The sequence below is a fragment of the Anguilla rostrata genome, chromosome 17 (assembly GCF_018555375.3).
Source record: "Anguilla rostrata isolate EN2019 chromosome 17, ASM1855537v3, whole genome shotgun sequence".
Classification (NCBI taxonomy): Eukaryota; Metazoa; Chordata; class Actinopteri; order Anguilliformes; family Anguillidae; genus Anguilla; species Anguilla rostrata.
In genome coordinates, this window is record NC_057949.1 from 24,730,360 (window position 1) to 24,744,485 (window position 14,126).

The 14,126-nt window shown below is 45.9% G+C and overlaps 2 protein-coding genes across 4 annotated transcripts in view; one reads left to right on the forward strand and one right to left on the reverse strand.

Annotated features, from left to right (window-relative positions):
• The window catches only part of LOC135244088 (dynamin-2-like), a 34,200-nt gene extending 30,252 nt beyond the window's left edge, over positions 1-3,948 (reverse strand). The window contains exon 1 of the mRNA XM_064316287.1: positions 3,554-3,948. Coding sequence (XP_064172357.1) covers positions 3,554-3,714 — 161 coding nt within the window. The 5' untranslated portion in view covers positions 3,715-3,948. The remainder of the gene's footprint in view (positions 1-3,553) is intronic.
• Positions 3,949-5,187: 1,239 nt separating this feature from the next.
• qtrt1 (queuine tRNA-ribosyltransferase 1) lies at positions 5,188-13,528 on the forward strand. Of its 3 annotated transcripts, none has more exons than XR_010326675.1 (9): positions 5,188-5,660; positions 6,358-6,426; positions 6,993-7,131; positions 7,639-7,833; positions 8,752-8,890; positions 11,019-11,094; positions 11,265-11,374; positions 11,477-11,586; positions 12,039-12,123. XR_010326675.1 is itself a non-coding variant. In XM_064315487.1 (9 exons), the coding sequence occupies exons 1-9, from the start codon at positions 5,373-5,375 to the stop codon at positions 12,624-12,626; spliced, it is 1,083 nt and encodes a 360-aa protein (XP_064171557.1). In that variant the 5' UTR covers positions 5,190-5,372; the 3' UTR covers positions 12,627-13,528. The 3 variants fall into 3 exon arrangements, 2 of the variants coding, with proteins under 2 accessions (XP_064171557.1, XP_064171555.1); XM_064315487.1 differs by lacking the exon at positions 11,265-11,374 and adding an exon at positions 12,474-13,528 and having other exon boundaries at positions 5,190-5,489; XM_064315485.1 differs by lacking the exon at positions 11,265-11,374 and adding an exon at positions 12,474-13,528 and having other exon boundaries at positions 5,194-5,660.
• Positions 13,529-14,126: the final 598 nt, after the last annotated feature.

Consider the following 14,126-nt stretch of genomic DNA (forward strand, 5'->3'; position numbering starts at 1 on the left):
GATACACACACACATACACACACACAAAATACCAGACACACATATGTAATAATAACAGAAAGACAGGATAGTCATACACAAATACACCCACCAGTATGCTCGGTGGGTGTTGCCTGTTGAGAACACAAACTGTATACGGAGTCAAAGTGTGTGTCCGAGATTAGATTAGAGGCCTACAGACACTCAACACAAGGGGCTTGAACAATAATTATATGGACAGTAGCTCCCAAGGGATAATCTATCAAACTCAGAGCAGCACAGCCATCAGAAATACAGAACACAATCAAACCCAGAGCAGCACTACCATCAGAAATACAGGATAACAGGATCAAAGCCAGAGCAGCACAATCATCAGAAATACAGGACAACACAATCAAACCCAGAGCAGCATGACCATCAGAAAAACAGGATAACACAATCAAACCCAGAGCAGCACAACCATCAGAAGTACAGGACAACACAAGCAAACCCAGAGCAGCACGATCATCAGAAATACAGGACAACACAATCAAACCCAGAGCAGCACGACCATCAGAATAATAACAGACACTTCCAGAACTGGGAGGGTTACCAACAGATCTCTCGGGAAAATCAATTAAACCCAAATTAAAATATTTTTTTAAAACAGACGACACAACATGCAAAGTCAATGGAGCCAAAAGCTGGCCGTTTTGTGCAGGCAGCTCCTCTAGTGCTGACCAGGCCTGGGCAGAGGAGGACCTGCTTTTCCTGATCTCTTATCATAGGGCACCTGTGTGCTAGGGCTGCAGGCCCTCACACAATGCTCCACTATTGCTGCCTATTTTTTAGGGCTGCAGGGCACACACAGGGAAAACACCCCCCTGTAGTGCTGTGTGTATGTGTCTGTGTCTGTGAGTGTGTGTGTGTGTGTGTGTGTGTGTTTTGTGTGTGTGTGGAACAGACAAAACCTGCAGAACGAGCTGATTTTGAGAATTTGTTTTGTCTTCGCCCGATAATCTCGCACAACCCATGTGGGCCCAGGAGTCAGCTAAAATAGGGAGCAGTCTGGGACAGGGAGGGAGGGAGGGCAATCTGGGTTAACTAACAACACAGAGCGGAAGGGACAGCCTTCCAGGGAGAAAGAGACGGAGGGAAAACAGAGAACAAGGGAATAGCATAGAAGCGACCTGGGAGAGCCTGACAAGGGAGCCCTGGAGGTAATCTCGCACGGGGGCAACGTAGCCTCCTTCTGGGCGTGCACACGTGTGGCATGTACCCAAGTGATTTCACAGGGCGCTCACATGCACCAGTGGGTGTGTAAAAACCTTTAGCTGTTTGTTTAATGTTTGCATTGCGCAAGACCGCTGCTGCGCACGTACATTTGTTTGACTGAGCTGTTGTGTTTGTGAATGTACGCGGATGTGTTTACGGCATGTGTTCACGTGGGTCCAGTCACAGATGTAAGAGCTAGATTAGCAAAGAGGTCTCTTAAAAAGAGGACAGAACCATAGCAAGCAGCCAGAGCCCACGCCACACCCCGACTCCCTCTGCTGTACAAATTCAGGACCGCAGCAACCAACCACAGCCTTCCCCCACACCGTGACTCTCTCTGATGTACAAATTCAGGATGACAGCAACCACCGACTGCCTTGATCTCCACCCCGATGTGCAAAACCCAGCAAGTATGGATTACCACGGGTATGCCGAATAGGTCAACCAGATGATCGACTTCATATTCTTTGAAGCATTGTTTTCCTATCATTGAAACAAAACGTTCTCGATTCTAGGCCCTGTCAAACTAATACAGCACTGGAAATTCTGGTTACACTGCTCTTGATAAGAACAGATGATAAGGCGGCGAGAGCTGACCGTCTCGTTTGTCTATGTTAATATCTGTGGATTTACAGTACTGCAGCCCATACAGCACCGCCAGTTGAGAAGGAACAACCTCCAAATGGGAGGGGCTCGGTTCAAAGTGGGAGCATTTATTCTAAACTCCACCCGTGCAGAATGGCGCGAGTGTAATATTAAACTTCTTGGAAAACCGAGTTGTCGTTTATGTTTCCATCTGGATATTACACGACCAGCGAGCCATTATAAATATGTTGATTTTATGTTTTAAAAATATTAATTTCAGTCTGTGAGCAAAAAAAAAATCACGGCGCGTGGGTTTTCAAATTAAACCTTATGGTCAAATACTAATTACAGGCGATCAGGCATTCAAAAGTGGAGCTGACTTTCTGAAAATCAAACGGAACCAAGGTAACCGGTAACGACTTCAAATTTTAAGTATAGTGAGCAAGCTGGTGAGAAAGCTGGCTCTCTGTTCGAGCTACAATCAGGTGACAACCCAGTTTGCCTTTCAGAAAACGTACAATAATGTTAAATCAAAAGCAGAAGATAGACGCGCAGCATAAAACCACTGAAATATTCAGCAATCTAAAGGAAATTATTGTCCGATGACTAGTCCTGGTGTGCTCTTCATTACAGGAAAATCAGCTATGAAACAGTACTAAGCACCCGTGACATCATCACCTCTCATGACACACTTACTTCCATACCACAAAAATCACAACATTTCAGTGAACGTACACAATGCCCTCTGAACATATTATGGTCGGCTCTGCAATCAAACATCTCTTGACTTCAGTATTTCAGACATTGGCTAGGTAACGATAACTTAGCTAACGTTAGACTATATCAAACTTCAAATTCTGCACTGACCCCGGCACTAGGGTAGCTAGCTATCTAACCATTTCCTATGGCTAACGCGACCTCAAACAATGACTTAGCCACGTCAAAGGACACTCCTAAGAACAAGACAGTTGTGCATTCTTTCTAATAAAGGACTGGCAGACGTGTGAGAACTGTGTAAGTTATAATGGTCCTGGCTAAACAAAACGAAAGTATTATTAAAAGTACAAATCATTGACGTTTTCCTGGTGTCGATCAACATATGTGAAAGGATTACGTACAGGCTGGCTAACAATAACCATTAAAGTTTATTAAAAGTAACATTTGATTGTTGGCTATTTATTACCTTGACAATTAAACACAAGGTTCACCGGCAAGCTACAAAACACCAACACCCTTCACTGGAAAATTAAAAAAAGATGGAGAGAAACTAAAGAATGCAGTCAGATAACTACCAGCTACGCTAACCACACAGTTTCCGCATTTGTTCCAGACTCCACTACGCAAACAACTATTTTTTTCCCCATTTACAAAGCAGTCCTTCACATTCAGATATCTAGCTAAGTTGTAGGCTCGGTGCGCCACGCAACCGGCGGAACTTACGTTAATTCTGTTTCTTTCATGAACTACCGTCCGTGTGTCTGGTGACAATATGTGTGTAACGTGCGTAACTTGGGTTAGTTTTTGTGTATGACAACGCTTCACGGAAAACGAGTAGCTGAAAACCAGAGAAGTTCTGGGAAATTAGGGAAGAAAGTGCCATAAAACTATAAGCAATAATACAATACATTCCCATTATAACCATTTAGTTAGCTAGCCAATTACTATATAGACAGCAACCTGCTAACGTTAGCTAAATATGTGAAACAAATGCATTAGCTTGTTAACGTTAAGCTACCTGCCGACGAAATTTTCCAGAACAGAGCTTTTTCCAGCGCTTTGTCCGCCGACCACTGCAATCTGCGGCAGGTCCAAATTGCAGCTTTGTCCGATGGAGCTGAAGGCGTCCTGCAGTTTATTGACGAGGGGAATCAAATCCTCCATGCCCCGGTTCCCCATGGCTCCGCTGGGCTAGGATCGTCTTCCGACTACAAAGTAGCGAAGAGCTCGGGTTACTTTTCAATGTTGAGTTCCAGCCCTGAAACAACTTCTGACTTTTATTTATCTAAATAATTAGGACGTCAAGGAAATTGGAAATTGCGGCAGAACAAAAAACCCAGTTGCAGTGAACTCTTCGTTACTGGCAGTGTAAAAAAAATCCAGACTCAATCGAATTGAAAGGGTGAGAAAAAAACTCACTAAACAAAACTTCTACCATCCGGTGGAACAACACCCGACCTCCGCTGGAGATTGAATCTCCACCCCTTGTCAACCAAATACGTTACGTCCATTGGTCAATTTTACTGCTCATCAATGTGATATGCTTATTCATTGGTTCATAGTGTGTCATGTAGTTCAACGTCAACGAAGCCGTGCGCTTTCGTCTTTGGCAGCGGAAATCTATAAAATAACTGTCAATGGCCATTTGAATTGTCAATCATATTGCTATTTCCCCGCCCAATTATTTTTTCTCCGGGGAGTTAACACCTTTTTTTTTTACAGTCTCTGGTTAACACCAATGAACTACATAAGTGGTTAACACCCAAATACCGACCCAGAATAAACTGTCCCACTGATCCGAACCCCAACAATATATATTCTAATCTAGGATCCACACTCGGGGATATTAGGTTGTCGGCATCAAACACCAGGTAGCAATTCTTTGAAAAGTGATTTAAAAAATGTGTTCATAGAAAATACACTATGATGAATCGTCATGTTCCGAACGAATCTTTTCATATGCCGTAGTTCTGTTTAACTTGCTCTGTGAGTTAGCACCGCCCAGCATTCACTATGTAGCTATGATAGCTTCGCAACCTGTTATTTCTGCATAGCCAGTCTGCCTTGCCGAGCAACGTAGGTTCGAAATAGACCGGTCAAAATGGACGTTACAGGTATTTTATTGTTGTGACGCCAATCTATCATGCCGTGGCTTTATTTTAATAAGTTACTCATTATTCGTCTTGAACGTTAGTTAGCTCCAAGACTCACCTTGGCCTTATCAGTAGCCTGACTCCTTAGGATATCTATTTCCTTTATGTAAATTACTTTTATAATTAGGTTATCTTTATTAAGAAGAGACAACATTTACCAGAGACTGAAGCCTCTTTGGTGCACACTGAAATTAACCAGACTGGGGTACAATTTGGAACTATTTTGTACTGCACGACGTTTGTCATACTAGCAGGCTGATTTCAAAAACCCTATTCATCACTTCGTGCCAAAGCAAAAGCAATGACGTTATATTCGGGGGGTGGATACAGCACGTTACACAACGAAACCAAAAGCCTTTTTTTTTTTTTTTTGCTATGTTTGTTTTGAGCAGGAGGCAACTACAATAATACTTCAAATGCTTATAAATGACGATTGCGCCTCGCTCATTTGGCGGAAAATACATGTTTTGAAATGAGCGAGATTTAAAATAAAACCTTACCAAAATGCAACTGGGTTTTCAATCCAGCAAGTCAGTGTGATATCGGCCACGATTTGCACAGTTTCAGAAAACTAAAACACTGAAAGCTGAATGATCGTGTCAGTAGTCAAATCAAACAGGGTTGCCAGTGGCAGCACAGCACAGCACTTCCGCTTTCATTGAGTAATTCACGTGGTCCTGCAAGATGGCTGCCTCCACTGATAGGGCGGCTGACATGGGCGCCGTAAATGCCGGTGTGTCTGCTACGAGAGCTGTCTCCAGCGCTCCGCCGCTGGCTCTGCGCATACTGGCGGAGTGCCCCGTAAGCAAAGCCCGAGCCTGTGATCTAACGCTGCCGCACTGCACGGTCAACACTCCGGTGTTCATGCCTGTCGGGACGCAAGGAACCATGAAGGGAATCACAGCCGACCAACTAGCGGATCTCGGGTGCCAGATATGCTTGGCGAACACGTATCATCTAGGAATGAGACCGGTACATGCGCTCGTCGCTCTGGAAAATCGCATTCTCTGTACTGAGATGGGAAATGGTTGTTTCTTCGTCAATTTAATCTGTAGCAAAACACAGAGTAGTGCTTGAGGGCTGCTGACCCTGTCAAACGAACATGCTTTGAGGAAACAAAACTTTGTTGGTAGTGATCCTATATGTTTTCTGCCTGATCCCTAAAAGCGTGGTTATGTTGTGATGCATTAGCAGAATCCGCTCTTTCAAAACTACTGTAACACCAATAGTGCTGGAATGGACGCGATGACTTTCACTTGCTTTCATGAGTGACATTGGTTTACAGCTCCTAAGACTCTCCACTTCGCTATATATAGCAACCTTTTTGAATTTATATGCCTTTTACACTGGATAGATGACAAGTTTTTCTCTTTGAAATCAGCCTTTTCAATCAAAATATTAATATAACTACATGGACATGTTGGAAACGTAAATTAAATCAACAGGGTAGACCTAAAATCGTAATGCATTACAGTATATACAATGTAACTGTGTGCAATGATAACCATTTTAAAAGTGGGAGGGAGGGATGCGTAGTTGGGATAATAAAAAGAACATGGTCTAGGTTTCACTGTCAGGTTAGTCACTCAGGCAACAGTTCTGTTACCTCGCTGAGAACAAAAAGCTCTGTTGTGGAGAGTTAATGTGTTGATTCTGCTGTTCCCTGAAGGGTCCGGAGCTCATAGAGAAAGCCAAGGGCCTGCACAACTTCATGAACTGGAAAAACAACCTGCTGACGGTGAGTCAGTCAATCAGTCAGTTAGTGAGAGAGAGAGAGTGAGTGGATAGAGAGTGACACATATCCACCTTCCCTAGGCCTGCGGTATTTAAAGGAGCGGTGGGTGCCCTGTATGTGATGGCGATCTGCCATTGCAGTTGTGTTGAACGGCTTTATCCTGATAGTAAGATTTATGGTTATGACTTAAGATGTTAAGGTCTGATTAACATCGGATCACAAGAGCCCCAATCATTTTTTTTTCTCCAAATGTGTGATGTAGCATTAGATTAGCACAGATCGTTTTGTCCCAGCTGTGTGATTTAGTGTCAGATCAGCACTGATTGCTTTGTCCATATGTGTGATTTTGTATTACATTAGCATTGATTACTTTGTCCGTATGTGTGACGTAGCATTAGATTAGCACTGATATGGGACGTCCCCATCTAGTTTCAGTTCAGTGTGTGCCACTGAAATAGTTCATCTTCAGTAGTGTGTTTCCAGATCAGAATGGAGGGGACAGTGTCTGGGGATGGAATCCTTATATTTTCTAGTTCCTCCCCCCCCCCCCCTCCCCCCAACCCTTGCAGGACAGCGGAGGGTTTCAGATGGTTTCTCTTGTGGCGCTATCAGAGGTGACAGAGGAAGGAGTCCGGTTCCGGTCACCTTATGATGGCCGGGAGATACTGCTTTCCCCTGAACAGTCTATTGCCATCCAAAACAGCCTGGGTAAGAAGAGTCAACCATATAATGAAGAGTCAGGGAAACAATGGTACAGTCCATCTGCAGACTGAAGTGGCCCGCATTAAGAATGGTACAGTCCATCTGCAGACTGAAGTGGCCCGCATTAAGAATGGTACAGTCCATCTGCAGACTGAAGTGGCCCGCATTAAGAATGGTACAGTCCATCTGCACACTGAAGTGGCCCGCATTAAGAATGGTACAGTCCATCTGCACACTGAAGTGGCCCACATTAAAAATCAGATTCACTCATTCAGTAGGTTCTCCCATTCCCTGTGTTCATTATATCAGTCAGTCTTACCTCTCTCCATTTCTCTATTCTTGCTGATGTTTATTTGGTCATTACCTCAAAGCGTCACATGACCGGAATGTGTTTCCAGTCGTTGGTGTGGGTGTACGGGCCGGGGGTGCGCGTGCATAGTCGCTTTGTCGCGGTTACTTTGATAGCGCTCGGCTAAAAAGTCGGACGGCGGCGCGTCTTCCCTCCGTGCCCAGGCTCGGACATCATGATGCAGCTGGACGACGTGGTGAGCAGCACCATCACCGGCCCGCGCGTGGAGGAGGCCATGCGGCGCTCGATCCGCTGGCTGGACCGCTGCATCGCGGCCAACCGGAACCCCGACCGTCAGAACCTGTTCGCCATCATCCAGGGCGGGCTGAACGCAGAGCTGCGTCGGGCCTGCCTCGAGGGTAGGAGCCACGCGTTGACCGTAGCCCGAGCAGCACACGCCTCCACCTCACCGCGACCGCGCCCTGACCATCGTTCCTATAGCAAGACGCTTTTAGGTCTCATCACCTTACTCAGGGGCACAGCAGTATGAACGGTAAACGTACTGGGATAACGCATGAGCTGTGCGAGACGCCTAACCCTTTAAGGTGTGAGATCACGCATGTGAACATTCTAATGCTGATGTAATCTGTTACGGCTGGCTCGACTGGCCGCAACAAACAAAGTCCAGATGCACCAAAAACACGACAGAAACTGATCTAAAAACAAACCCAGACATTTATTCATCTAAATTACAAACAAAAACACACAAAGTTCACAAACAAGCTCTCCCACAAATCACAAGCCCAAAGAAATCTCCTCCACATACTACTGGGCTTATATTGGGCCACAGGCAGGTGGAAGCAATCAGGCAATTAGGTAATTAAGCAACTACCTCCACCTGCACTACCCAAGCAAGCAGAGGCAGGGGACGTAACATAATCATTACTAGTAACTGACAGCAATGGAGGACACTGATGTACAATTCTGAAAAAAAACATTCCAAATACCCACACTTCTGAGGGTAAAGGGAATGAACTAAGCAGCTACGCTTATTACATTCAAATTTGCTGTACGTTTATTTGAATGTAGGTTGTTTCAAGGCCTGAGTTTAGACCAGTGAACTATGTGTTTCAGCCTCAACGGTAGAGGGAGAACTTTCATTGTTAATAATGCATAGCTGACAATGTAGTCAGTCTCCAAAGCTGAGTCAGAACCTTCTAGAAAGGGGGAATAGAGAGGAATGAATGAATGGAGGAGCTGACCTTGTGGTGAGTCTGCAGACAATGTGGGTCATGCCAGCGTGTCTGTCTGTCTGTCTGTCTGTCTGTCCCACGCAGAGATGACCAAGCGGGACGTTCCAGGCTTCGCCATTGGAGGGCTGAGTGGGGGGGAGGCGAAGGACGACTTCTGGAGGATGGTGACGCTCAGCACGGACTACCTACCCCGAACTAAACCCAGATACCTCATGGGCGTCGGGTACGAAGCTCTGCCGTTGGTCCAGTATTACACGTCCTGCAGAGGCATCAGTCACGAAGCAGATGAATTTGGTGGCAGGGACTGGCTGAATGCACGCCCCCCCCCCCCCCCCCCCCGCTGTGCTGTGCGGAGGGGCTCTGTACAGGGTTCTAGGGTTGGGGCGGTAGCGTAGTGTAATGGGTAAGAAACTGGTCTTGTAATCTGAAGGGCACAGGTTCAATTCTCGGGTCGGACACAGCCGTTGTACCCTTGAGCGAGGTACTTAACCTGCATTGCTTCAGTACATGCCCAGCTGTATAAATGTATGCAATTTAAGTGCTATGTAAAAGGTTGCGTGAGTCGTCGCTCTGGATAAGAGCGTCTGCTAAACGCCTGTGATGTGATGTAATGTTCGAGCTGCGTCTCAAGTGCCCACAGCCAGTTTGCTCGACAGCAGGTTGGCATATGCCATGAAAGCGGGGCCTTGAACCGACGCCACACGACAGGTGTTCTGGCCACCCTCACATCTGGGTGTGTGAGTGTGTCTCGCCCACGAACGCGGGGTTAGCGCAGTGGAATTAGCGAAACACAAAAAAAAGATAGGGGGATTTTTATTTTTTGCACATTACCTGTTGTCCTTTTGGCATTTAGCATGTTTGTTTGTTTTTTAAATGCGTTTATATAGCTGGTTATTTTTACTGAAGCTACTCGGGTCAAGTGCCTGGCTCAAGGGTACAACTGCAGCTGCGAATCAGATCCACAACCCTTGAGTTACACGCCCGGTTCCCTAACCATTATACTACACTGTCATCCCATTATACCTTCCTGGTGGAGTTATTCAGCAAGCATTACATTACATTACATTACAGGCATTTAGCAGACGCTCTTATCCAGAGCGACTTACACAACTTTTACTTAGCACTTTACATTGTATCCATTTATACAGCTGGATATATACTGAAGCAGTGCAGGTTAAGTACCTTGCTCAAGGGTACAACGGCAGTGTCCTTACCTGGGATTCGAACCTACGACCTTTCAGTTACAAGCGCAGTTCCTTACCCACTGTGCCACACTTCGTCCTCCACACACCTGTCCAGGGTTACAGCCCTTGCCTTTTCCTTTTTAGATTGAGTCAGTAACTGCACATTCTACATGGCTGTGGGCATCCACAGCCAGAGGTGCTACCAAAGCCTACATCGCAGACGTTCTTTTTTCATGTTTGAGCTATTAATATTTCGAGAAATAAGAATAAAAATCGTATTACTATTTCTTTGTGAGTATATGCTCCCTGGGAATACAGAAATAATTAATTTGCTGTATAATTAATGCTTCTAACCAGATTATTTCTACTGAAAATAATTATTCAGATTTTTTTTTTTTTTTTTTTAAACATGGTTTAACAAACCTCATGATTGGCTGGCATTACAGCTTTTTTGGTGGTGTTTTATTTGTGTGTGTGTGTGTGTGTGCGTGCTTGTGTGTGTGTGCGCGCGTGTGTGCACGCATTTGTGTGTGCGTGTGTGTGCACACGTGTGTGTGTGTGTGTGTATGTACTCACTGCCCATGTTGTGCGGTGTGTTTTGCAGTTACGCAGTGGAACTGGTGGTGTGTGTGTGTGTGTGTGCTCACTGCCCATGTTGTGCGGTGTGTTTTGCAGTTACGCAGTGGAACTGGTGGTGTGTGTGTGTGTGTGCTCACTGCCCATGTTGTGCGGTGTGTTTACGCAGTGGAACTGGTGGTGTGTGTGTGTGTGTGTGCTCACTGCCCATGTTGTGCGGTGTGTTTTGCAGTTACGCAGTGGAACTGGTGGTGTGTGTGTGTGTGTGTGCTCACTGCCCATGTTGTGCGGTGTGTTTTGCAGTTACGCAGTGGAACTGGTGGTGTGTGTGTGTGTGTGTGTGCTCACTGCCCATGTTGTGCGGTGTGTTTTGCAGTTACGCAGTGGAACTGGTGGTGTGTGTGTGTGTGTGTGCTCACTGCCCATGTTGTGCGGTGTGTTTTGCAGTTACGCAGTGGAACTGGTGGTGTGTGTGTGTGTGTGTGCTCACTGCCCATGTTGTGCGGTGTGTTTTGCAGTTACGCAGTGGAACTGGTGGTGTGTGTGTGTGTGTGTGTGCTCACTGCCCATGTTGTGCGGTGTGTTTTGCAGTTACGCAGTGGAACTGGTGGTGTGTGTCGCTCTGGGGTGCGACATGTTCGACTGCGTTTTCCCAACTCGCACTGCAGTGAGTATTCGCCCTCTTAAATCCTCTGTCCCTATCTCTCTCTCTCCATCCCCTCCCTCCCTCCCTTCCTTCTCTCCCTCCCTCCCTCTCCCTCTCTCTTATCCTCGCAGCATGGGGGGGTATCCTAGGGTGAAGGCAATATTGAGGATTTTGTGCAATCTGTGTAACAGGCTCAGAGTGACTTTCCGAAACTGATTGAATACCCCGGGGCCCTGTTGCTCAAATCACGGCCCTCGAGGTCCGCGAACCGCTGCTTTCCTCCTCTCCCTTTACCTGGCAGGTAAATGCCGAGAGGCTAGCGACTTTGGAAAACCGCTAGCCACAGTGGCTGGTGAGCCAGAAAAGTTCACGTCAGGTCCCCGGCGATTCATTTTTGTTTCAGCGGTTCGGAACGGCGCTGGTTCCCTGGGGATCCTTGCAGCTGAAAAAGAAGCAATTTGCCCTGGACTTCCAGCCCATAGACGCAGACTGCGGCTGCCCCACCTGCAAAAGGTCAGTGGGACTGCAGTCCTTCTTTACGACAAACGTTTGAAAAGAACATTGTACTTTAAATGTGAATGGCTCTCGTCGTAATTTACCGTCTTTACAACATCAGTTACTTTTTTAGCAGTCTTTCCCCCCCCCCCCCACAAAGGGAGGGGGCTGCCTTGTGCTCATCATCATAGCCGTTACACAGTATGTTACATGTTGCGTAGTGTGTGCAAATGCTTTCTTGATTATTGAGAGTGATACTTCTGAAACTAAACTCCCCCCTAAGAGAAGTACCGGTATTCTGTTGTATTCTGTTCTCTTCCAAAGCACAGTTAACCCCTTTTTGTCTGCTGGTGAGGTAGCCGCTGCCTAGCAGCAGTAAGCAGTCCCGATGCATCTTTAATGTTTCGCTGTGTTTTTTTTCCCCCTCATACGCGTTATCCACGCGTGATGGCGTGCCGCGCGTCTTCCAGGCACACTCGGGCCTACATACACGCCCTCTTCAAGTGCGACACTGCGGCCATGCACCATCTCACTATCCACAACATCGCCTACCAGGTGCGTCGGACCGTCCGTGCGTGCCTGCGTGTTCATGTACAGGTGTGCGTGTGGATGCAAGTGTGTTTGAGAGCGTATATGCATGAGAATCTGCATGTTGTGTGTGTGTGCGAACGCGTGTATAGGTGCCCTTGGATGCAAGGGTGTTCGAGAGCGTATATGCATGAGAATCTGCATGTTGTGTGTGTGTGTGTGCGCGCGCTAGGGCGTGTACAGGTGTGCACGTGGGTGCATGTGCGTTCTTATATGCATTAACTTGTATGCATGCGGAGTGTGTGTGTGCGTGCGTGCGTGCGTGCGTGTGCGTGCGTGCGTGCGAGCACGTGCTAACCTCTGTCCTCTTGTTCCAGCTGTCACTGATGCGGTCCGTGCGGGCGAGTATCCTGGACGGCCGGTTCCCCGAGTTTGTGCGAGCGTTCATGCGGCGCATGTACCCCTCGCCAGAGACGTACCCCAGCTGGGCAGTGGAGGCGCTGGCCTCCGTCAACATTACTCTGGATTGAGTCTGGGGTGGGAGGGGCTGGGGGTTTTTTTAAACTGGATTTTTCCTGTAGTTTGAAAAGGATAGTTTTTTTTTATTGTGATTTTGATTCGATCAGACAGTTTTTGTGTGCGATGAAGGATGTTTTAAATGTTTTCAGAGGTGTCTGACGACCGGATTTACAGTGGCTAGTATTCACCTTTTATGGGTTTGTGGTCTAAAGCAAGAAAATATGCTTCAAGCAGCTCCTGAACATTATGCCTCCAGTGACTGTACATATTACTCAATTAAGTTTTATTTTCAGTTGAAAATATTACCTATGGCACATTGAACCGGAGACCGCTGTGCTCAAGGAGTACCGACACGATATAAAAATGGATGTTTATCTTTAGAATTGTGAATAAACGCTATAAAGATAATCTGCTTATATGTGCAGTCTTTGGAAACGTACAATTTCTATACAAGCCGTTTTTCAGTTGCATGAAGTGTACTTTCTTACATCAGACCAAGAACCCCCGAGTACCTGTCTCTACACAAGCCACTGTAAATTCTGTTTCTGTAAGTAATTTAAATATCCTTCATTGCACATTATAAACTCTGGGCCAAATGAAAACAAAGTAAAACTGAGGTAATTATAAAATAACCCTCAGAAAGTGAACGGTCCCTTTAAGCAGTCTGCCTGTACTGCTGGGACAGGCCTTGATGGAGTCGGACAGCCAGGCAGCTGAGAGTCTGCGTCGTCAAAAACACTCAATCACAGGCATGCACGCGCATACACACACACTCTCACTCACACACGGGCAAGCTGTCTTGTACAATGAGGATATAACTTCGATTTTCCCTCTGTGTTACCTCTGTATGTTATCTGCACATTTGTATGAATTTTCTATTTTTTTTCCACCATTAAATAACAGACTGACTCTTTTTAGCGTTTGGTTTATTTAATCGCATATTCTTGAAATGTTTTTTTCTGCCATATTTTCCCCTGGTTTAAATTATCTGAAAATACTTGCGGATATTTATGACATGCTGCAGAGTTTGACAGCGGATCCATTTTATTTTCCGATAATCCCGGTACTTTGCGTTGTTACCATGGCGACTGAGCAGCCTACTCATTTTAAAACGTCCGTTTGTTAAGGCCTATGTCAGCTTTCCGGCTTCAAGAAGATGGCGTTTTTCTGTCTCTTTCTTGTTGAGCACGCACAGGTTTAATAAATTAAGTTGCCCACGCGGATGAAAAGGAGAATTGTCGAAGGCCTAATATATCTAGCTACTCTTCATAAAATCCCCAGGCTCGTAATAACAACAGGTGGGAGGTTCCACAAGGTTCATGTTGATAAATGAATCCAGCGCGTTGTTCTTGTATTTTTCATAACACGCCACTAGGGGGCAGAAATACACTGTCTGACAGGGAAAATTAAAAGAATAATAATACATGCTCATCTTAGCTTTTTAGATTTGGGAGAGTGTCAGAACACATGATTTGCATCAAAAGAGGAAAAATGCAAGAGGCATTAACCAT

Coding starts and splice junctions, on each gene's coding strand:
- qtrt1 (XM_064315485.1), top strand. CDS start 5,373: ATGGCTGCCTCCACTGATAGGGCGGCTGACATGGGCGCCGTAAATGCC. Junction 8,891..11,018: donor AGATACCTCATGGGCGTCGG/GTACGAAGCTCT, acceptor TGTGTTTTGCAG/TTACGCAGTGGAACTGGTGG. Junction 11,587..12,038: donor GGCTGCCCCACCTGCAAAAG/GTCAGTGGGACT, acceptor CGCGTCTTCCAG/GCACACTCGGGCCTACATAC.